The sequence below is a fragment of the Chamaea fasciata genome, unplaced genomic scaffold (assembly GCF_029207755.1).
Source record: "Chamaea fasciata isolate MVZ Bird 193981 ecotype frontalis unplaced genomic scaffold, bChaFas1.0.hap1 SCAF_30, whole genome shotgun sequence".
Classification (NCBI taxonomy): Eukaryota; Metazoa; Chordata; class Aves; order Passeriformes; family Sylviidae; genus Chamaea; species Chamaea fasciata.
In genome coordinates, this window is record NW_027094115.1 from 591,366 (window position 1) to 615,116 (window position 23,751).

Consider the following 23,751-nt stretch of genomic DNA (forward strand, 5'->3'; position numbering starts at 1 on the left):
TCGGTGGCATTAAGCCTAGCCCAAGCCCTGCTTAATCATGGAATCCTGGACTTGTAATCATGGAATCCTGGAGTGCTTTGGGTTGGAAGGACCTTAAATCCCATCCAGTTCCGCCCCTGTCATGGTAGGGACACCTTCCACTGTCCCAGGTGGCTCCAAGCCCTGCCCAACCTGGCCTTGGATGCTGCCAGGGATCCAGCTTCTCTGGGAATTCCATCCCAGCTCCTCCCCACCCTCCCAGCCAGGAATTCCTCCCCAAAATCCCATCTAAATCTCCACTTTTCCGGTGGGAAGCCATTCACCTGTGTCCTGTCCCCCCAGCCCTTATCCCCAGTCCCTCTCCAGCTCTCCTGGAGCCCCTTTAGGCCCTGCCAGGGGCTCTGAGCTCTCCCTGCATCCTTCCCTTGTCCCGGTGAACATTCCCAGCTCTCCTAGCCTGGCTCCAGAGGGGCTCCAGCTCCTCTGGGCTCGGCCCAGCAGCTCCCCATCCTGCAGGTGGGGTCCCAGCTCTGCAGGTGGGGTCTCACCTGATCCCCCTGGAGCTGCTGCCCAAAGCTCCCCACGCTGGGGGGGGAATCAGTGCAGGCTCGATGCAAATCAGTCTCAATGGAATTTATTTCCATTTATTTGCATTTCCCAACCAGAGCATCCCTCCTCCAACAGCCCCAGCTCCGGCAAGCTGCAGCCCTACATTAGGAGGAGAAATTCCCCCAAAAGCAGGAAGGAAAAACCCTCACCCCATCTAAAAGAAGGGGGAAAAAAAACCCCAACGAACAAAAATAGTCCCCCTATTTTCCGAGAAGAACTCATGGATATTTCCAGGAAGAGGCTGACAGCAGTTGCACTGTGAACTCCCCTGGGGAGGGTTTGACCTCAGCAAAAGCAGAACTATGAATTTCTCATCTTTAACCCCCAAACCCCCATCTTCAATTCCCTCCCTCCCAACCATGGCAAACACATTGGGATGCTCAGACGAGCTCAAGAATAACATTTCCCCCTCCCTGCACACACAGCACGCCCGTTTTTTACCCATCACGGGGGTTTGGGGTGGTTTTTGGAACCATTTGCTCAGCAGGGAAGGTCAGAACTTTCCTGGCTCTGGGAACACCCAAGTGGGGTGACATGTTCTGAACTCCTGTGTCCTTTAAGGACAGCTGGATCACAAAACCTCCCTGGGCCCTCTGGAGTGATCACTTGAAGCAGAGAAATTAATGAATCAGCTAAATACTCCAAATCCTGGAGTGTGCACAGGAGCCACACACGGAGCGAGGATGGGGAGAGTTTCTGCTTCGCCAGGACGGTAAGAAATACACCCCAAAGTATAAACACTACCCAAAGTGTAAATACACCCCAAAATACCCCCCGAAGTAGAAATCCAATAAAATCTGAGGGGTTTTTTTTTAAGCGTCTTCTCCAAATCTCTCATCACACAGCGCTTGGCATCCCCGATCTCCACAAATAAACATCCCCTATCCAGGCAGAGCAACTGAATACATTTTTCCTGCCTGGAAAAAGCCAGGAAAAAAAGCTGGAAAAAGCCTGGAAAAAGAGGAGTTTGGGTGCATAGCTGCCCGGTTTACAGAGAGCTGGAGGAGGAATAGTCTGATTTAGAGGCTTTGGATGCAAAGCAAGAGCCCAGACTTCAGCCGGGGGTGATTTTCTCCCTGCGGCGGCTCCGGTGTCGGGCCAACAGCTCCATCTCCCGTCCGAGCCCGGCTGCAGCTCCCGGGGTTGGCTCTACCCGGCCGAATATCCCGAACAAAAGTTCCAAAGCCCGGCTGAGCTTTGTGCCGGCCGCGCCGGAGCCCGGCGCTCACTGGGGCCCCGTTTGGGAGCTGGGAAATGCCTCGATTTAAATTCACCACTCGCCTGGAAAAGCGCATCTCGAGGGATCTCGGCGTCCGGGGAAGCTCGAGGTGAGCCCCGCTCTCCGGACAGAGCCTGCCACCGCAGAACTCCCCGGCAGGAGGTGATTAACGAGGGTGTTAATAGCTGTTAAGGGATTGGGTTTTTTTTCTCCCCCTGCAGCGGGGGCTGGAAATTAAACCGGATCAAGAATGGGGCTTTTGGTTTGGAGGGGATCTTAAAACCTATTCAGTGCCACTCTTGCCATGGCAGGGACGCCTCCCATTGTCCCAGCCTGGCCTTGGACACTGCCAGGGATCCAGCTTCTCTGGGAATTCCATCCCAGCCCCTTCCCATCCTCACAGGAAGGAATTCCTTCCCAAAATCCCGTCTAACCCTGCCCTCTGGCAGTGGGAAACATTTCCCCTTGTCCTGACTCTCCGTTTCCTGGTGAAAAATCCTTTCCACATCAAAAGCATCCCCATGTATTGCTCACTGACAGGAGGGAAAAGGCAACAAAGATTCGGGAGCGTGATCTAGGAAGAGCGGGGTCATTCCTGCAGCGTTTCTGAGCTCAGATCATGGCCAGGAACAGAATGCTCATGATGGATGCAGACAGTGAAGCTTCACCTGGGTCTGGATGCAAAATAAATGGTGGGAAAATTCAAATCTGAGCTGTGGCCGGGCTAGTTTGGTGTTTTTGAATGAGCCCAACAAAAAATAACCGCTTGGTGCATTGTAGGCTTGGATGGGTTTGTTCAGCCTAAAAGCCGCTCCACAGCCAGGGGTGGTGATGGTTTGGACAAGGCCGTGGGCCTCGGGAGCATCCCTGCTCCAAAATGTTACTGAATCCCTCAGGAGCCAAATGACTTCTGTAAAATTTGTTAAAGAATATTGTAAAAGAGCCCCCAAAATAAATAAATATCTGTTACCTGGGGCTTCTTTCAACCCTCCTTAGAGGTGGGGCCCAACCCAACTCCCCTCCCAAGGAGATTTTAAGGACATTCATATCCCCAAACCCCCTAATTCCCAGGAGAGATGACCCACTCACCAACATCCAGCCTCAAAAAACCCTCAGTGAGCACTCACCTGCTGGAGGATGGAGATTACACCGGCCCAGATGCCTTTTGGGGATCATTTTCCACTTGGTGCCCCTTTATTTTCTGTTCTCGCAGCACTGGTTGAGCTGCTGTTGCTAAAACCTAGATTTAGGGAAGGTTTAACCCCCCAGGACAGGGATTAGAGAAGAAAACGCAGCTGCTAGAGGACAAAACACCCCTCACAGCTCCTTTTCATCTCTTCCACGCAGGATTTGCCTCCCTTCTGACAAACACAAAGCACCTGAGAGAGGGTCAGTCCAACAGCTGGGTGTGTTTTGGGCAGGGAATGCTAAAAATTAGGATATCAAGGATTGGGATGGATCATATCAAAGTCAGAGAGGACCAAGTAGGGTCTGTACCCAGGCAGCCTCCCTCGGAGAATTCCCGTTCCCTGCATGGCTCCCAGTGCTAAAGACGATGGATTTAGTTAAGACCAGAGGATGTCTCAAGGCCAAACTTTATTGCAAGGCAGAGGGCTCCGTTTCCAAGCCCCACACCCCCCTCCCCACGAGTCCCAGCGCTCTTCTGGGGTGAAAGGAGTGTTTTCCGGTAAAGCCGTGCAACAGGAATCCAGAGCCGAGCACCGGCGGGGCCGGTCCGGCGTCGCTGCCGGTGCGGATTTCCACAGGTCCTTGCAGGGCCGGCTTTGCTCACGCAGGTGCTGTCCCGGGTGGGGTTCGCAGGATCCATCTGGCTCCCGGTGAGCACCGGGCCGGCTGCCCGGCTCCGGCTGCCGGCCGGGAGCGCCTCTGCCACCTCCCCAAGCCACATCCAATCTCCCAGGAAAGTCAGTTCTCTCCGAAATCCCGGCGGGCGCGGCCGGCCGGGGTTCCCCGCGCGGCCGCTCAGCGCTGCAGCCCGTGGCTGAGGAGGCAAGCGCCCGACGCCAGCAGCAGGGCGAGCCCGAGGCCGGCGCGCCGCTCCCCGGGGGCTCCGCTGGGGGGTCCCCGCTTGCCCCCCAGGTCGGGCCAGCCCCCGGCGTGGAACCCCCCCGCGGGTGGCGGCTGTCGCGCCGCCGGGACGCCGTGACCCAGGCGGGACGGCCGCGGGCGACCCAGCAGCCCCATGCCGTAGCCGGCGGCAGCGCCGGCCGCGATGGCTCCGGCCACCTTGGAGCCGCGGCCCGGGGCGCCCCCGCCGCGGGACACGGCGCGGAAGCCCCCGCGGAGCCCCCCGGCCCCGCCGCTCCTCCCGCCGGCCCCGCGGCGGCCGCCGGCAGCGTCGCTGAGGAGGGCGAGCAGCAGCAGCGCTGCCCAGCACCAGGCGTGGTCCAGGGGCCGCATCCTGCCCCACCTGCGGAACAACGGCGTTTGAGCAACGGTGAGAGCAGGGGTGGTGGCCCCGAGCAGCGCCAGCCTGCCCCTAACGGAGTTAGCCATTGGTGCGGCTTTTTATGCTTTGGTTTTGTGTTTTACCTCACTGGGTTGCCTCTGAGTTGGAAGGGACCCACAGGGATCGAGTCCAACTCTTCGGTGATTTGGTTGATGGGAGGCGTTGGGTCACAGGTTGGGTTTGATGACTTCAAAGGTCTTTTCCAACCTGGTTCATCCTGTGAGTCTGTGATTCTGTGAATGGCGCATGCAGGGATCAAACCCCAAACTTGGTGTTCTTAGCACTAAGCTAGCCTCAGTGGCTTTTATCTCTATATATTATCTCTAATTTATTATTTATTTATATAATCGTTTATTGTCAGGTCACTCTGTATTATATATAATATTGAACATATAACAATATGTGATCAATAACCAATAATTTCTAATAGAGAACATGGAGATATAATAATAACAACAATAATAATCTTAATGTTGAGTATTATATATTGTTATGTTAATAAGTATTGCGCTGTTTCGTTATATTTGTATGTATTTACACCTATTCTTATATATTATTTTGATATGTAGTTGATACATTCCGGTGGAAGGTGTCCCTGCCCATAACAAGGGGTTGGCCTGGATGATCTTTAATGTCCCTCCCAACCCACTCCATTCCAGGATTCTGTGATTTATTGTGCCTTTTTACCTCATTCCATACTTCTAACAAGCGGGGAGGGTGAGCACCACGGGGCAAACAAACCCTCCCAACTCCCCGTATTGCCCCAAACCCTCCATTGCCCCCGCCCCGATCTGAAGCTCAGGAGCACCGGGATGAGATTCTGCCCCGTCCCCCACCCCGCAGCCCCTCGGGCCGGCGGCTGAGCAAACAGACTCATTGTGCTGAAGCTGCTGAGCCATCGCGGACCCGAAATCATCCCCAAAACAGCAGCAGCCGTGTTGACAAAAGCCTTTTGACAAAGCAGAGCACTCCTGGCCAGCAGCCCCGGCCGTGGCATCCCTGTGTCAGCGATTCCCTCCCCGCTGGAAGGTGCCAGGCCTGACCCCCCCCCCTTCTAAACCCTGCACTTCAAAAATTAAAATCAGCCTTGATTAATTGAATTTGCCTCGTTTTCCTGCCCTGCTCCTCCAGCTATTTGGGTTATTTTAAAGAAAGCACAGGGAAGTGCCCCCCTGCCAGCTGCTGGCAGCTGTCCCCCTTCCGCTGTTGGAAACACCACAAAACCGGGCGGCAAATCCCACAAAAAATCCCGACACGAGGATTTTCCCTTCCTATTTCCCCCCCGCCTCTACTTCCCCAAACTTAGGGATCACCAGCCAGGGAAAATCCCAGCACTGGAGCATCCCGGGGCTCCTCTCCCCATCCCAACCTCCAGCTGAGGTTTGTGCCAAACCCGTTGGCTTTTCGTCTTGCTCTGCACCCGATTCCTTCTCTTTTCACCCCACAAATCCAAGGGTGCCGCTCTTACCCGTGCGCCGGGGCCGGTGCTGGCTCTTCCCCTCTGTGCCCGCCAGGCTCGGCTCGCTCGGGACTTTTCCCGGTGGGATCAGCGGAAAGTCCTGCCCCTCCTGCGCGGGGAGGGATAACGGGGCGGGCTGGCTGAGCTCCGGGGACACAGCACAGCCGGGACATCCCTGCGGGAAGCGGGAGTTCAGCTTCCAGGAGGCCAAAACAATCCGAGTTTCACCTTCTGGGAAAGAAACACCCAGAGGATGGAGCCTGCCGACCACGGTGCCTGGGGATAAATTATCCCTAAGGGTTGGATAAGCCCTAAACCAGCCCAATATTCCCCGAAAATCCCCCAGAAATTTAGATGTGAGTCTGTAAATCTGGAAGGTGAGAGCATTTCTCCTTGGGAAACTTCTCCACTGGGATTCAGGCAGGTTTTACCCTTTTCCCTCATCTCATTTTTTACTCATTTCTATTCACACAAGGCGATTTATTTTGGACAAGCCAGGCTCTGACTCGAGGTTTCATTCTGCATTAAGTTGCTACATATTTCATTTTATTTGCTTGTTAATCCACGCAGCAGTGCCACAATCACCCTTCAAACACATCAAAAGCTCCTCTCACAACACCTTCCCAAATGTGAGTAAAAGGTGGAAAAGGTACCATTAAAACAATAATTAAAAAAAAAAAATATTACAAAGATGCATTGCAAAAACTCAACGGGAGGGGGGGGGGAAGTCAGAGGTTTAGTTCACATCGAGGTATAAAATGGATATTGCTGGTTTAGCCTGGGAGGAAAGAGGTTTTTCCAGCCGGTGGTGGTGATGGAGCCAGTCTGGTCCTGGTTTCACCAGGATAATTTGCTGGCACTGCTGGAAAATGGATTTGGGGGATAAAATCCTCTTTATTTCTGCCTCCCCCACCTCCTGCCTTCTCCCCTTTCCCATCCAGCATCCCTCGAGATGCTCGAGGCCCTCAGCCATCCCTGCGAGTGCTATTTGGCATTTACAGCTACCAGAGAGCTTTGACATCATGGTTTTCTTAAAAATCCCTAAATATTAGTGCAAATTAGAGCGGGGGACGGAGGGGGCCGTGCCACCAGATGCAGGTTTGGGGAAAGCACTGGAAAAAAACGGGATTTTCTTCTGTGCTGGAAATCCACCTCGAGCCCCCAGGTCAGGGTTAACCCCCCTCCCCCCAGATCTCAGCCAACCCTCCGGATTTACAAAATCCTCCCAACACCCGTGAATTATTGCGGTAGGAATGTGCTTTTCGCTAAAAAAAAAAAAGAGGAATTTTTTGTGCTCTCTTGGTGTCAAGCAGCAGGTCCTTCACTGGGAGCCACGTTGGGCATTTCCAAACTGAGCCCCCAAAATTCCAGCTCTGGAGTGCTGGCAGCCCTTGCTCAGCCCCGTCCTCGCCTTTGTGCTGCTCACAGATTTCCTCTTCTTTCTTTCTTCTTTTTTTTTTTTCTTTCCCCCGTGTTTTCCAGGGATTTGAGGTTTTGGCTGAAGCTGCCACCAGCCAGAGCCTTCCTGGGAAGAGTCCCCTGAGGATTCTGCAGGGATGCAGGCGTGGGAGGGAGGGTTGGCTCGGGGCTGGAGCCATCCAGATGGACACCGGGAGCGTTTTGGGGTTGGGATTTGGTGCAGCACATCCCCCAGATGCTCACATCGCCGTCGGGCCCTCAGAAATCTCCTCCAGCCTCTGCTCAATCATCAGCCGCAGGATGGAGTATCTGGGGAGGCACAGCACAAGGAAAATGGGATTTTCCAGCATCCAAAGAAAGCCCTGGAATAATGCAAACCCCACCTTGGGGATGCAGGGCTACACAAATGAATTTTTTGGGACCAAAGCAGCCCCCAGGAATGTCCTTCCCTCCCGGCATCCGCCCAGCCCCACATACTTGTGCTTCAGCTTCTTCACTTCCCGATCCTCCTCCTCCTCCAGCTTCTGGATGAAGCTCCTGAGGATGGGCATCTCGAATTTGATGTACTGGGCGACCTGGGAGGGAGAGGAACAGCAAGAAATGGTGAAGAGGGTGATGAACTGACCCCCCTCCCCCCATCCTCTCCTTATATTTAACCAAGGATCCCAACATTTTGCAGCAAACCCTTAAAAATAATGTTTGTGATCATCAGCTCGTGGAAGCAAGCAAGCACTGGGTAATTATTGGAAAAAGATCCAACATATCCAAAATATCAAACCTCCTAAGGCTTCTTTATTTTAATCCACCCCCTGGCTGCGAGAGGTGGCTCTGAGCGTCGCCAGAGTCTCAGAGCTATTTAAGCCCAAATTCACTCCAGAAGCGCCCGGTTTGAGCCGGGATTTCAGAGCACGGCCGGCCTGGCGAGCCGGCAGATGGCACAAGGGAGCCGCGCCCACCCGCCTGGAAAAACACCAATTCCGCCGAAGGCCGCGCCGAAATCGCTCTTCCATGAGCAGATTCGGGATGGCACAATAGGGCTGGGTGCGTCTACTCCGTCTGGGGCTGGAAGCTGCTCTTGGAACACAGAACAAGGACTTTCCCGAAGGATCGGGAGTTTCCATGGAGTGTCACGGGAGCAGAGCCGTTCCTTGCAGCCCCAGCACGCATCTGTTCATCGGGGATAAATTCCTCCTTGTGGGGGTGGAGAGGGGCTGGGATGGAATTCCCAGAGAAGCTGTGGCTGCTCCTGGATCCCTGGCAGTGTCCAGCGCCAGGCTGGATGGGGCTTGGAGCAGCCTGGGACAGTGAAGGTGCCCCTGCCACGGCAGGGGTGGCACTGGGTGGGATTTAAGGTCCCTTCCAACCCAAACCACCCCATGATCCCGTGATCCCCCGGGTTTTTTCCAAGCCCACCCGAGGGTGACACTCACGTCGTAGGTGACCTCTTCCACCTGGTCTTTCTCCATGAGGAACACCTTGGACACCTGCTCGCAGGGGCCCTGCAGGATGCGGGCGAGCAGGGGGAAGTCGCTGCCGCGCAGCTTCTGCTTCTCTGCAAGGCCAGAACCGCGGGCTTGGAGCGCGGGCGGCGCCGGGGCCGAGGCGGCAGCGCCGCGGGGATTTGGGGACACTCATGTCCGGGGGTTGGGGACACCCATGTCCGGGGGTTGGGGACACCCATGTCCGGGGGTTGGGGACACCCATGTCCGGGGGTTGGGGACACTCATGTCCGGGGGCTGGGGACACCCATGTCCGGGGGTTGGGGACACCCATGTCCGGGGGTTGGGGACACTCATGTCCGGGGGTTGGGGACACTCATGTCCGGGGGTTGGGGACACCCATGTCCGGGGGTTGGGGACACCCATGTCCGGGGGTTGGGGACACTCATGTCCGGGGGTTGGGGACACCCATGTCCGGGGGTTGGGGACACTTATGTCCGGGGGTTGGGGACACTCATGTCCGGGGGTTGGAGGCACCCATGTCCGGGGGTTGGGGACACTCATGTCCGGGGGTTGGGGACACTTATGTCCGGGGGTTGGGGACACTTATGTCCGGGGGTTGGGGACACTTATGTCCGGGGGTTGGGGACGCTCATGTCCGGGGGTTGGAGGCACCCATGTCCGGGGGTTGGGGACACTCATGTCCGGGGGTTGGGGACACTTATGTCCGGGGGTTGGGGACACTTATGTCCGGGGGTTGGGGACACTCATGTCCGGGGGTTGGGGACACTCATGTCCGGGGGTTGGGGACACTTATGTCCGGGGGTTGGGGACACTTATGTCCGGGGGTTGGAGGCACCCATGTCCGGGGGTTGGGGACACTTATGTCCGGGGGTTGGGGACACTCATGTCCGAGGGTTGGGGACACTCATGTCCGGGGGTTGGGGACACTCATGTCCGGGGGTTGGGAGCACTCACAGTCCAGGGCATTTGGGGCACTCGCATCCAGAGGATTTGGGGCATTCACTCATTGCTGAGGGGGTTTGGGGCATTCACATCCAGGGGTTGGGAGCACTCATGTCCAAGGGATTTGGGGCACTCACATCCAGGGGTTTGGGGTGCTCTGACCAGGAGGTTTGGGGCACTCACATCCAGGGGTTTGGGGGCAGTCACATCCAGGGGTTTGGGGTGCTCTGACCAGGAGGTTTGGGGCACTCACGATCCGGAGGGTTCAGGGCACTCATGTGTTGCTTTGATTTTTTCAGCCTTCTGATGTTTACATTTTGTACTGGAGTTTTTATATATTGTAACATAAACAATGAGTGATGTTTTTAAAAACTGCATTCCTTCCCGGGGGGAAGGACAAACTGATGGACTTCTAGTTTGACCAGTGGGGTCAAAGAAGTGTCATCTTCGTCCTCCAATCCCTGATCAAACTCCAAAAACTATTTAAACCCTAATGCCGAAATAAACTTCCTTCTTTCTCCTTCTCACAACCTGACGGTGTGAGTGTGATCTTTTCGTGTCCGTCTGGCGACACTCGTGTCCAGGGGATTTGGGCTTTCATTCCCATCCAGGGGGTTTGGGGCACTCACAGTCCAGGGGGTTCTGGGCACTCCTGTCCAGGGGATTTGGGGAATTCACTCATTGCTGAGGGCGGTTGGGGCACTCCTGTCCAGGGGATTTTGGGGGGCACTCATGTCTGGAGGTTTTGGGCACTCACACCCAGCGGGGTTTGGGACTCTCTCATCCAGGGGTCTGGGGCACTCATGCCCGAGATAATTCGGGGCACTCACCTCCACTCGTGTGCACCATGTACAGAGCAAACTCCTCTGCAGAGTTCTCGATCTGAGGGGAGATACAAAGCTCTGCTAAAGGGACAGGTTCAGCCCCGGTATACCATATATATATATATATATATTTAGGGTATAGATAGTTATATGCACACACATATATCTAGGTACATATATTCATGTATATAATCTAAATGCAGATTTTAGGCATCTAATATAAAGATTTTTTATATAATATTAACATTGATGTATAATATAAAGATTTACATATCATGTAAAAAATTCACATATATGCATATAATCCAAATGCACATTATATATATAATGTAAAGATTGTATATATAAATATATATAAATATATAATATATATAAATATATAAATATATACATTTATATAAATATGTAAATATATGTAAATATATATTATATATAATATATAGATATACATTATAAAATATACTATATATAAATATAAAATATAAATAATATATAATATAAATATATATAATTATATAAATTATAAATATCTTAATATTTAAAATTCATATATATAATCCGAATGAAAATTACATATACATAATATAAAGATTTTTATAGATGTGTGTGTATGTGTGTGTACATATATATACATATATACATACATATATATACATATATACACATATATATACATACATACATATATATAGATATAGATATAGATAGATAGATAGATATAGATATATATATAGATATACATATACACACACACACACACACACACACATATATATATATATATATATATATATATAAATATAAAATTCGAATGTCTATTTTATCCGTATAATACATAAAACACATTTTTTTGTTTTAAATACAACACAAACTCCGACTTGAGAGCAGCCCGGGAGCGCCGCGGGCGGGTGGTGCCCGTACCTTGAATTTGTTCAGCAGCAGTTTGAGCACCTGCGGCGTGGTCATGGTGCTGTTGATGCGCACGTTGGTGACGGAGCCGTAGGCGGGCGTGAACACCGAGGTCTGCGGGGCACAGACACCATTGAGAGCCCTGCCCGGATCCCCCCGGATCCCCCCGGATCCCGCCGGACCCCGGCAAGGGCCGGGCTCACCTTGTGGTTGTAGAAGTGGCCGTTGATGGAGAAGCGGTGCCGGCGCAGCCGCCGCTGCTCGCCGGGCGTGCGGGCGCTGCCGCGGTGCCGGACGCCGACGTCGCTGCGGGTCCGCATCAGCTGCGGGGCCTCCTCCGCCGGCCTGGGGGCTGCAAAACATCCGTGGGACCTTGGGGATGGGGGCTGGGGACAGTGGGAACATCCCCGATTCTCCTCTGGAGCTCCAGGAGTGTTTGGAGAAAGCTCCCAGGGACGCACAGATTGGGACCAGGGGGAACTGCCCGGGGTTTTCCTCTGGACCTCCAGGAGATTTTGGGCAACGCTCCCAGCACAGCATGTCCTGGGAGTTGGGTCAAAGATCCTTGTGGTCCCTTCCCACTCAGGAGATCCTTTGATTCCAGAATTTTCCTGCTGCAAAACACTGCGAGTCCCCACTTGGATGTAGAAATCCTCACCCCAAGAACAAACTTCTCACCCCTACAAACTTCCCAGGACACATTTAAACCACAGCAACTGGTTTATTCTCCCCCAGCTCCTGAGGAAGGTCATTAATTCAGAATTAACCGCCTAAATCCATGCTGCTACCTGGATAAAACCCCTTCTCCTGGGAACTCGAGCATCTTCCCTCTCTTTTCCATAATTTAACTTTCTCTGTTCTTCCCTTTAATGAGAGCAGAAAATGAGGGCAGAGCCTCAGATCTCTGCATGAAAACTGGCCTGGATCCAGATTATTATAAACCAGCTCTTCATCCATTTTTAATGAACCTTTCAGGCTCCAGCTCTGGGTGTTTTAATTCAAAGCATGTCTGCAGCAGGGAGAAATCTCCGGCAGGAGCTGCTCCAGCTGCACAAACTGTGACTGAGCACTCTGAGGAGCTTTGCATGCATGCCGGGCACTGATTTTTACTGGATTTTAGGGAAAAAATGTAATAAAAAGCGCTTTTTTTCCTTATGTGCTGGCAGAGGATTGAGGCCATAAAGCTGAGAGGGATCGTGGTGGGGTGAGGTGGGGTGGGCACTGCCTGGGAAAGATTTAATTAAGGGGGAAAAGTGTTGTGAGTGGGGAGAGCAAAAAGAAAAAGGGAAAAAAGTTGGAGGATCACAGATGGGGATTTGTGGATCAAGTTTTGCAAGGGCTCAGCTCCTCTCAAAAGGATGAGCTCATCCTTCTTTACCCCCAACCCCCAACAAAACAGCCAAAAAACCAGAACATCTGCCAGAGTTAAAGGAGCAAAATGCATCCAGCCGGTTTTCGCTGCGGGAATTCCCGGTGGGACAGCCTGTGCCCCGCTCCTCAGAACAAGGGGTTAACGGAGCTGCGGCCAAGCTCTTCCCCCTCTGCAGAGGAGGAACCGGGGGAGGGACAAACACTGGGGACAAACACTTCGCAGCAGCGGTGACTTCCCCATGGTAACGCGCTTCCCAATGCTCCCATTCTTCTTCCCCAAACGCGGAGCCTCCGGGAAGGGGAAGCTCCAACATCCTCCTTCTCCTCCTTTTCCCTGCAATCCCACGAGCGATCCCTGCTCCATCCCCCCCCATTCCTTTCCAAGCTCCACCACATCTCACTGCTGCCCCTTCCCCGAGAAAAAAAAAAAAAAAAACAAAACCAAACCCTTGGGAATCAGGGAATCGTTGAGGCTGGAAAAGACCTTTGAGGTCAAGGAGTTTTGGACCGTCCGGGCAAAGACTGAATAAAAGAATTCAAGGTGCTTTGGGAGTGGCTGAGCAGGAGCACGATGGGAAACTGAGTCCGGAGTTAAGGACAAAGCCGGGTTTGTGTTTTCCCAAATAAAGCCGGAACATGAGGCAACTGCTCCCGAGCACCAGGACGGATCCCGGGTGGAGCCGAGCGCGGCTCACCTGCGCCGTTCCCGGGGTTCTCCGTGCTGGAGGCAGCGTCTCCATCCGTCACCAGGATGTCCGGCAGGGTGCTGGGCTTCAGCACGGACCTGGAGAGGACAGAGGGGTTGTGGGCGCCCTGTCCATGCCCTGTCTGCGTGTGTGGCCACAGAGGGATTGACAATCCAGGGAACCTCTGCCCCTCATCTCCCCTGATGCTGCAGCACCCCGCGCTGCCGATTCCAGCTGGGACAAAAATCCTGGAGGAGGCAGCTGGGGCTGCAACCAGCAAACCCTGACGAGCTGGGGTGGGGGGGGGATGTTTTTGGGGGGTGCCTGTGTGCTTTTGGGGCTGTGAGTGTGTTTTTGGAGCTGTGTGTGTGGTTTTGGGGCTGTGTGGTTTGGGGGCTGTGTATTTTTGGGGCCGCGTGTTTCTGGGGCTGTGTGTGTTTTGGGGCTGTCTGCGTGTGGTTTTGGGGCTGTCTGCGTGTGGTTTTGGGGCACTCTGCCTGTGTTTGGGGCTGAATGTTTTGGGGCTGAGTGTGTTTTGGGGGGTGCCGGCCTGGTTTTGGGGCTGCCTCTGCCCCGCACTCACCCGTGGGCGCCCAGGTTGCAGCCCGAGTGCCAGGAGGAGGAGGAGGGCGGCGGGCGGATGCGTTGGTTGTCGTCCTGCATCTGCAGGCGGATGGGGCGGCGCAGCCCCCACGAGATGTTCAGCAGCCCCTCCACAATCAGCTCCCCTTCCTCCTGTGGCACAGACAGGGATCAGCATCCAGGAGAAAAGCTGGGAATGTGGGGTGGGGACTGGGGGCTGTGAGGTCTTTCTGAACCCAGATTTTCTGTGGTGCTGTGACGTTTTGGGCTCAGTCTTGTTCCTGAGGCTGGCGAGGGGCAGATCCTCCTGGGAGTTGCGCTGCGGCAAATCAGGATTGGGGACAGCCCGGGTGGCTTCACTGGGACAAACCATGGAAAACTGGGTGACCTTACAGGATGGGGGAGCTGCCATCACCCACCTGGAGCTGGGCAGAGGACGTGGCAGTGCCCCACAGGACAGGGAACCGTGGGATGGAAGGGACCTCAGAGACCAATCCCATCTCCACTGAGAAGATCCATCAGATCCAGTCTCTCCAGTTTGCAGAGTCCAGGGATGGGGCTTGGAGCACCCTGGGGGCGCGGGAGGTGTCCGTATCCACGGCAGGGGGTTGGAATGAGATCATCCTTAAGGTCCCCTCCAATCCAAACCATTCCATGTTTAGGTGGGATTTCGGGAAGGAATTCCTGGCTGTGAGGGTGGGGAGGGGCTGGGATGGAATTCCCAGAGCAGCTGTGGCTGTCCCCAGATTCCTGAAAGTACCCAAAGGCCAGGTTGGATGAGCTGGGAGCAGCCTGGGACAATGGAAGGTGTCCCTGCCCATGGTGGCACTGGATGGTCTCTTCCAACTCAAATCGACCCAGGATTCCACAGGAAGGTTTAGATGGGGTTTGGGGAAGAAATTCCTGGCTGTGAGGGTGGGGAGGGGCTGGGATGGAATTCCCAGAGGAGCTGAGGCTGCCCCTGGATCCCTGGAAATGTCCAAGGCCAGGTTGGAGCCCTTGGGACAGTGCGGGATGTCCCTTCCCATGGCGGGGGTGGGACAGGATTGATCAAAGGTCCCTTCCCACCCAAACCATTCCATGATCCTGCGATTCTCTGTCTCAATTCCCTGTTTCCCCCTGCCCAGGGCATTTCTCACCTCCCGGTGCCGCAGCTGCAGGTTCTGCCCCTCATAGTAGATGTTGTAGGTCTTCAGGTGCAGGAGCAGCTCATTCCTGGGGAAAAAAAAAACGGTGCTGAGATGGGGTTTGGGGGAAGGGGGGAGATGCTGCAGGCACCACCCAGTGACCCCTGGACTGTCCAGGGTGGATCCAGGGGAAAGCAGGAATTGCTTCCCTGGCTGAGGAACTCGCTGTGCTGCTGGGCACCCAAAAATTGCTTTATTTGAGGCAGATTTGGGTCTTTTGTCTCCTCCAAGCCTCCCTTCTTAAAGGTTTTTGCTGGGGGTCCAATATTTTGCACCCACAATTAGGGGGAGAAGCTCTCCGTGACCTTGTCTCCCATAAATCTTCCAAAAAGACACATGAAACCCCATCAGAGCTCGAGGCGTTTGGTCACGAGGCTGAAAAAGAAATCAGTTTTCTGGGGGTCACACTGGAGTCACAAGTGATCACAGGCGAGGTGGTCACGTAGGCCTTGAGCTCAGAGCAAAGCTCTGAGCCCTGCTCCGGGGGCAAATTCGTGACAAAAATAAAGATAAAAAAACAAGGACAACAATCAAGATAAAAAAAAAAAATATTTTCAAAAGGTCGAAATAAAGATATATATATGAAAAGAAAAATAAAATAAATAAACGACAACAATAAAAATCATTGAAAAATAAAAAAATAAGCCCTGCCAGGCTGGCTGAGCCCAGCCAGGAATCACAGGACACGATGCCTCTGGCGTGAATTCCCAAAGCTGGCTTGGCTGAGGGAGGTTCAGGATGCTCAGCACCAGCAGCTGATAGAAACCAGGCCGAACCATGGGCACTGGGGGCTAGGAGTGGGGGAAAATAGCACATTTCTGCTTTGTCTCCTTTAAAATCTCCCTTAAAACTTTGGAATCGTTTTACTTCTTTCCCAAAGAACAGAAGAACAATTACTAATCAGGACTTTTCCAGCAAAGCCCATTTTTACGGGAGTTTATAGAGCATTTGACCACACTCGTAAGGAAAATTTCAAAATTCCACCAACAACCATTTTCTTGTTAAGGAAATTTCCTTTTTTTTTTTTTTTCACCCAGAATGGTGGTGTTTGTTTTTGTTTGTTTGTTTGTTTTTTTCCCCCAAAAACCCTCTGATCTGAGTTAAAACCCAGGGTTGCTCCCATCCTTTCAGCTCAAAGAAATATTATGTGTTACAGGTCATAGATGACGTGTTATATATTGTACTTATATTGTTATAGATTGTGTCTATAGTGTTATATATTGTACTTATAATGTTACATACTGTTATATATGACATATTGTTAGATATATTACCTATATATATATTATATTTATCTCAAAGAAATATTGTGTGTTTTGGGTCATGGATAATATGCCATGTATTTATAGTGTAATGTATTGTGTTTATAATGTTATATACCGTTATATATTGCTATTATGATATTATATATTGGTATGCATTGTTACATGCTATACAATATACATAATATCTATAAAATTAATATATTCTATATATTTATCACAAAGGAATTTTGTGTGTTATAGGTCTTGGATAATTTGCTATATATTGCGTTTATAATGTTCTATATTTTGTTCATTATGCTTTATATCGGTATGTACTGTTACATGGTGTTAGATACTGCTATATGTTGTTATATACTGTTCTTTATTTTTACATGCTGTTATATATCGCTAGATATTGCTATTTGCTGTTTTATGTTGTGTATTGTTATAGACTGTTAAATATTGCTATACATCGTTAGATATTGCTATATGTTGCTATACACTGTTCTTTATTTTTACATGCTGTTATATATTGCTATTTGCTGTTTTATGTTGTGTATTGTTATAGACTGTTAAATATTGCTATACATCGTTAGATATTGCTATATGCTGTTATGTACTGTTCTTTATTTTTACTTGCTGTTATATATTGCTATTTGCTGTTTTATGTTGTGTATTGTTACAGACCGCTATATATTGGAATCTATCGTTAGATGTTGTATCTTTTAGGTTACAGATAACACATCACACACTACATTACCCCATCTGAGATTACAGACAACCCATCGTGCATCACATCCTCCATCCCGTATCCCCCTGGAATACCCCAAGCACCCCCACGCCCCGCTCCCCCGCATGCCCGGGGCTTTACCTGGAGATGAATTTGTCCTTCCCGCAGGGCACGGCGTCCCCTCCGCCGCCGAACTCCATCGCGGGGCAGCGCGGGCATGGGCGCCGAGCTGCGGGAGGGACCAGAGGGACCTCAGGGGAGCCGCCCCATCCCCGCATCCCGCCACCTTCCCCTGCAGAACCGGGCAATAAAAATAAAAATAAACCCCCCACCCCTAGCGCTAGAAAAGGCTCCGGACGTGCGGGAGGAGCTCGGTGCGGCTCCTCCGGGAAAACGGTGGGGAAGGAGCGAGATCAGATAAGGGCAGAGGCGCCGCAAACTCACTGAAAATTTAATCCCCGCGGAGATATCCTTACGCTAAATTTGCATTTGGAGCATCCGCGGGTGTCCCAGAGACGCCAGAGCTGCGGGTGGGAGGGGCGGTTAGGTGGGAATTGTTCCTTTTCTCCGATTATTTTACTCTTTTTTTCATCCTACAAAACTTCAAACCTGCGGGTCTGTGTCCAGCTGCTGCTTTCTTGGGTCATCCCGAGCCCAGTGGTGGCACCAGGGATGATTTTCCAAGCAGGCAGAGATGCTGGGCTGATCCTTCAGCTTTTTTAATGACACTAGGGGGACTTTTGGGGCATGCAAATGCTTGGGAAGTCCCCACAATCCCACCTTGGGCCAGGCCCTGGCTTAGATCTCAAGTGTGATTTTTGGATGCTACAGAATGAAATTAAACTGGGGCTTGGGGTGAAGACCTTGGGATGCTCATGGGCTCAGAAGAGTTTGGAAATCGGGCATCAAAGAGACCTCGGAATGTGGAACTGAGGTGGTTTTGAATGATGAAAAAAGGGCTTCTGGGGTCATGCTTTTCCTTGGATGAAATCCTAGACAGGATTTCATTTTTCAGGGTCTTTTCCCTCCCTTCCTTTCTCCTAGGAGAGAAACTGAGGTAAGAAAAAGCATTTGCTCCGCAAGCTGCTGTTTTCCTCCACCTCCCACATTGCCATGTGCTTCCTCCCAGTCCCCTGGGACAAAAAAAAATCCCTATCTTGAAAGAAAAACACCCAATTCCCCATAAAAATCCAGGTCAAGGCAGTAAAACCTTTCAGAGGATGAATCCAAACCCCAAAGCTTCTGCCCAGCAGCGATCCCGGGGTTCCATCCCACACACTGGGATAAATCCCCCCCCAAAAAATCGATTTGCAACAGCCAAAATATTCTGTGGCAGGTTTGAAACCCCACACGAGGCCGTGCTGCACCCGAGCAGGAGGGGAAGGGCAGGAAATCAGCCCAGCCCGGCCCTGGGGCTCTGCGTCTGCCTGGAGAAAAAGCAGAAGAAAAAGTCGGCAGCAAAAAGTCACGGAAGAGCTGACAAAGCTTTGTGTTTCCTGAGGAGCTGAGGAACCGCATGAGTATTTTGGCAAAACGGGGAAATATCTGGCGAAATTTGGCAAAATCCAGCACCAAGCCCCCTCCTGCAGCCAGCCATTCTCCCATAAGGAGCGAACCCGGGAATAATCTTATTTATCCATCAAAATTATACCGGGAGGGGATTTTGCAGCTGGCTCATGGGTTTGGAATAAACCCATGGGGGTTTTTGGGGGGCAGCAGCTGTGTGTGTGTGTCTCCCCAGATTTGGGGCTTCCCAGCTGTGAGGTGCAGGAATGGCAGGAATAAGCATCCAGCCTGTGGGTGTCCCCTGGCAAGATTTGAAAAGCTCTGGGGATGTTCAGGGCGGATTTAAAGGACACGGCTCTTGGCACATGTGAAAACAGTGCCAGAAACATCAAAGCAAGCGAAAAAACCCCCTTCCTAGAGCAGCAAAAACACCAAAGTGAGTGAAAAAAAATCCTCCTAAAGCACCCCAGGGTGGAGCCTTTGGTACCACTCAGATCTTTGCTCCAGAGCATCCTGGTGATGCCAAGGGGTGAAGCCCAAGTCCCAGTTCCCTCGAAGGGGACACGGGGATGTAGTGCAGCCATAAAACGAGGCCTGTTCTGGGGTGGGAGGGGAGCTCCAATGTGCAGGTTCATCCTCCCGTGCTGAGGAGTCGTTTCCTGTTTACGCCCCAGCTCTGCCACCTTCGCCTCCGTCATCACATCCCCTTCCTAGCACTGAGGAACGGGGCAAATTCTTCCTTTTTTGGGTCTGGAGAGAACCGGGCTGGGAGTGGAGGGGAGAGGCAGCTCCTGGAGATTCCCCAGCAGAGACCAGGCACCGACAGCCCCCAATATCCTGCCATGGCTTTGGAAAAAAGGCTGGAAATCCCCCAAATCTAAGCGCTGGCAAAGTGGAAGTCGCTCCATTGCTCAACCGTGGCAGTTTGGGGCCGTCTCCATTGCCGGCACCCCTGTGCCTCAGTTTCCCCCTCAGAGCTGACGCGCTTCCGCCGTGCCCTGCCCGGCCTGAGCGTCCCCCGGTGCTTTGCAAAGTGCTTTTAGCACAGCCCCAGATCAAACCAACGCCCCGCACCCGCGGCAGGATTCCGGCCCTCTCTGCCCCTGCCGCCACTGCTTCCAGGCCTGACTGACCCCACGGAGCCCAGACTAGTTCCCCTCGCTGAAAACAACCTCCCTAAAGCCCTTCCCGTATCCCTGCAGCCCAACCTGAGGGAGCCTGGCCGCATCCAGAGCCCCTCACAGCTTCTGGCGAGCTCCGGGGGGACGCAGATCTCCAACACAACAAAACAAGAAGAAAAGTGGCAAACCCCCCCCAAGCCACGTTTTCAGCAGGAGAGCGATGTTCTTCCCCGCTCCTGCAAAGAAACCTGCGGGTTTGGGGGGTGTTGCTGCCTCGGTCCCACCCCCCCCTGCAGCACACGGGAGCCTCGGCAGCATCCCCGGCATCCCCGCTGGGGCGGGAGGTGCGGATTTGGCGCAGCTGAGGGATTGTGGGAATATCCCGCTCCCAGGGGAGGCCGCGATGTTCCCTCCTGCACCAGCGCCGCCGCTTCCCCGCAGCCCGGGGCGGCTTTTAACCGGCCCAAGGGCGCTTCCATCCCGCCGCTCTCGGTAGCAAAGCATCACCCGAAGGCGACGGAGCCTCCGGCAGGCGCTGAGCTCCGCGGTGTCGGGGCACGATCGGACCCGCGCGGCCGAGCCCTCACCGCGTCCCGCGGATCCTGCGCTGGAGCAGCCGCGCTGCTGCCGGCCGTGTCTCCGGCCCGGCCGCTACTCCTGGGCTGGGATTCCTGCCCCGCGTCCGGCCCGCATCCCTACGCGGGGAGGTGCGGCAGCTCCATTGTTTTCCAGCCCCGCTATTGTTCTCCAGCCCGATTGCTCCGTCCTGGAAGGGGAGAGGAGAAGGAGGGAGCGCTGAGCGGTGGCAGAGCCGCCGGGGATGCCGCGGGGGTGCCGGGTCACTTGGGGACAAGCGAGGGCACCCACTGGCCGCACTCGGGGTGCGGCCCTCCGGGGGGAGCCGGTGCCCGGCAGGGGCTCCTCGAGGGCCCCGGGACAGCGGCGGGCGGGTCCCACCCGGGCTCGACGGGACAAGAAGGTGCCGCTCCCGGGCTGGGAGCCACGGGCGCGGCGGCTGCTCCAGCCCAGCGCGGAGGGCCACGCTGAGGGCGCTCGGAGGGTGCTGAGGTGACACCCGGGGCTGGGGGCCGGATCCCCCCCACTGCCGGCGGTGAGCGCGGTTTTCGCCTCCGCTCGCTGCGGCCGCGGTTGCGGGGGGGCCGCGGCTCAGCCCCGGGGCCGCTCCCAGCGCAGGGGACGGGGATGGGGAGAGAGACCGGGATGGGGACGGGGATGAGGGTGCCCCATCCCGCCCGCACTCACCCGGTGCCGGTCCCGCTCCGCTCGCAGCCGGTGCCCCCGTAGGGCCGCCCCTGGGCGGGGCGGGGAGGGGCGCGACGGGGAGGGGCCGGGGGTGGTGGCGCGGGGGACACCCTCTCCCGCAGCCGGGGTCATTCCGGATCCCGAAGGACTTGCGGCCTCCGAGATCCCTTCCCGGTGCCAAGACTGGGCACCCCAAAGGGAAGCCGGGTTGGCCCCGTCCGGATGTCCCGAAGGATGCTCCAGCAACATCCCTGGAGCAGGTTCTGGGTTCCCAAAGGACACCCTGGCTCCACCCGGGTTGCGCCTCAGGACCAGGGTCTGAAAGGATTCTCCATCCCTGGTGCCGAGACCAGAGTCCCAACGGACGCCCCATCCCCACTGTCAGAACCAGGATCCCAAAAGATGCCCCGTTTCCGATGTCAGGAACAGGATCCCAGGGGATTCACAACCCTCTTGCCAAGACCAGAATCCCAAAGGAATCCCCATCCCACGCAGCCAGGCTGGAAATGCTCTTAGAATCAGCTCCAGCTTTGTCCAGAATTCCCAGAGGGAGCTTTGTGGGCTGTATCACACAGGCTGAAGCAGTTGTTTCTGCCTTAAAAAGCCCCAGATCCTGGGATATCCAGAGCCAGAGCCATGCAGGCAGCACACTTGGCTCTTCTGTTGTTGGGATGGAGCCACGAACTGGTTTCCAACCTCGGCCTTGGGATCCTACCGGGATCCAAAACCGCCCCCGAGAAAGGGATGGAGGAGGAAATAAAATAAAATCTGCCTGGAAGCAGCCGCTGCAGCTGGGGGTCACAGTTACCTCTGAGCCGGCGCTCAGCACTCCCAGCATCGGCGTCCCATCCTGCCCATCCAGTCCCAGCACCCCAGGGAGAGTTTGGGGGAAGTTCAGTATTCCAGAGGAGCAGCGGCCGTGTCCCTCCTCCTTTGTCTGCTCCTGACCTTTCCCAGTGCTTTGTGGCTTCTCTGGGCTTTTTTTCTTTTTGAGGAATTTGCCTAGAAACAGCCTACACGAAAGAAGAAAAAAAAAAAACAAAAACCCAAAACAAAGAAATAATCAAAGCAGCTGCTTGAGCCAAACAGGCGTCTCTGCAGGCACAGACTGGAATGAGCCTTTCCCCCCTTATTTTCCTGGATTTCTGTGTAAAATATGAGAAGTTCTGGAGGAGCCATCTGGCTCAGGGCAGCACTGACTTGGCGAAAGTGAGCGGGGCCGGGTCAGGATTGATATTCCAGCAGCATCTCGAGGGCTGGCAGGGATGAGAGGCCTTTGTGGTGGGAAGAGAGGACAATGGAGCCAGCCCCAAACCCCAGGGATTCAGCTTCAAACACAGGGAGAGCTTCCCCTGACTCTCAGCTGGTGGGGTGGATGCAAATCGCAAAATAAAAATCAATCCAGGGCTCAGGGTGGGCACCTGTGGGTGCACAGGGGTATCCTGGCTGCAGAATTTGGGTTAAATGCTGATCTTTGCCATGTCCTGCCCGCTGCCATCAGTGCACAGGCTGTGGCAGGAAGGCTGGAGCCTGGTTGGGGGGGGATTTATTTACCAGATAAAAGGAATCTGACCCATTCCTGCCCTGTGAGGGCTCCCAGCAGCTGCCAGGCTCCACAGCAGGGTAAGCACAGAACCAGGAGGAACCAAATCCATGGGGAAGGAGAGTAGAATTCCCACCCCTCCAGGCTGCCAAAAATCCCCCAGGAAAAGGCAAAAAGGATGTTCCAGCACCTGTTCTGCAGGCTGAGTCAGCATTTCTGTGCTAAACGCCATGCAGGGATCACAGCAGATGTCTTTTAAACCATGAGCTTGGATGGATTTACTCCTGCTAAGGACCTCAGTGAGACCCCAGAATAAAGCACCAGCTCCAAAATTCTCCAGTATTCAATTATTTCCCCCCCAGACCATGCAAGCAGCCAAAATCCCTTCTTTCCTACCTTGGCAGCTCCTCATGATTCCAGCTTTAAGCCCCCTCAGCTGATTGCCAGTGAATACAGAGCAATACCCCACACTTGGATCCGCGATGCTGTGGGAGCAGCTGAGAGCTGTTAGGGAGCTCCGGGAAGCAGATGGGAAGCAGAGGCTCTGGAAAAGCCTCTTCTTGTCCCTGACCTGTGTCTCTTTCACACGATCTCCTCCCCTGTGTGGGGGAGCGTTTTGCTTGTTCTGAAAATTCCCAAATTTTGAGATCCTGCCCAGGATCTGCCCGCCCTGGGTCGATGCTCATTCAAGCAAGACACGAGGAGAAAACAGAGTTATTGCCTGAGCTGTGACCCCACAGCACAGGGGATTAGCCAGGATTAGGATCAGGTTTTCATCATGGACCCCGACCTGGAGTGCTCAGAAATCCCTGTCCCTGCTCACAGCTGCTCCTCTGGCTCTGATCCCGCGGCTGCTCTCAGCCCCTCGCTGTGGGTTTGGGTGAGTTTTGCTGTTTTAATTCCATCCCACTCCGCCACTGCTGGACTCTCACCACCCGAAATCCAAGTTCGGGGAGTTGCTGGGGTGTCTCCCATGTCCCCAGAGCCAGGAGCAGCTTCCCGGGGGGCTGCAGACACCTGAGGGTGCTGGGTACCCTCAGCCAGATGTTCCCAGCTCCCAACGCCTCCCAGGCACTGCTGCTGTTCCAGGGTAAAACCCGGAATCTGCCACCGGAGCTGTAGAGAAATGAGGTCATGACAGGGCTGAGGGGAGGTGGCGACCAGCCCAGGTGACGCTCAGCTCCTTCATCCACACACGGGGGGAGCTGGAGGTGCCTCAGCTGAG

At 53.9% G+C, this 23,751-nt stretch overlaps 1 protein-coding gene across 2 annotated transcripts; it reads right to left on the reverse strand.

The window, feature by feature from the left end:
• Positions 1 to 6,248: 6,248 nt before the first annotated feature.
• RASSF2 (Ras association domain family member 2) lies at positions 6,249 to 23,019 on the reverse strand. 2 transcript variants are annotated; one of them, XM_066206218.1, is made up of 13 exons: positions 22,923 to 23,019; positions 21,792 to 21,996; positions 20,308 to 20,486; positions 17,235 to 17,322; positions 15,072 to 15,147; positions 13,934 to 14,085; positions 13,360 to 13,448; positions 11,497 to 11,645; positions 11,306 to 11,407; positions 10,391 to 10,442; positions 8,586 to 8,707; positions 7,633 to 7,730; positions 6,249 to 7,464 (listed from the first exon to the last, which is right to left on the reverse strand). In XM_066206218.1, the coding sequence occupies exons 4-13, from the start codon at positions 17,291 to 17,293 to the stop codon at positions 7,395 to 7,397; spliced, it is 969 nt and encodes a 322-aa protein (XP_066062315.1). In that variant the 5' UTR covers positions 17,294 to 17,322; positions 20,308 to 20,486; positions 21,792 to 21,996; positions 22,923 to 23,019; the 3' UTR covers positions 6,249 to 7,394. The 2 variants fall into 2 exon arrangements, with proteins under 2 accessions (XP_066062315.1, XP_066062314.1); XM_066206217.1 differs by lacking the exons at positions 21,792 to 21,996; positions 22,923 to 23,019 and adding an exon at positions 20,984 to 21,036.
• Between the last annotated feature and the right edge of the window lie 732 nt (positions 23,020 to 23,751).

What these genes read in the sequence shown, in the direction of transcription:
- RASSF2 (XM_066206218.1), bottom strand. Translation starts at nt 17,293, where the DNA reads ATGGAGTTCGGCGGCGGAGGGGACGCCGTGCCCTGCGGGAAGGACAAA. An exon ending in TGCAACCTGGGCGCCCACGG is followed by an intron (nt 13,449 to 13,933) that starts GTGAGTGCGGGG and finishes TGTCCTCTCCAG; the next exon opens with GTCCGTGCTGAAGCCCAGCA. An exon ending in TGGAAGAGGTCACCTACGAC is followed by an intron (nt 7,731 to 8,585) that starts GTGAGTGTCACC and finishes TCTCCCTCCCAG; the next exon opens with GTCGCCCAGTACATCAAATT.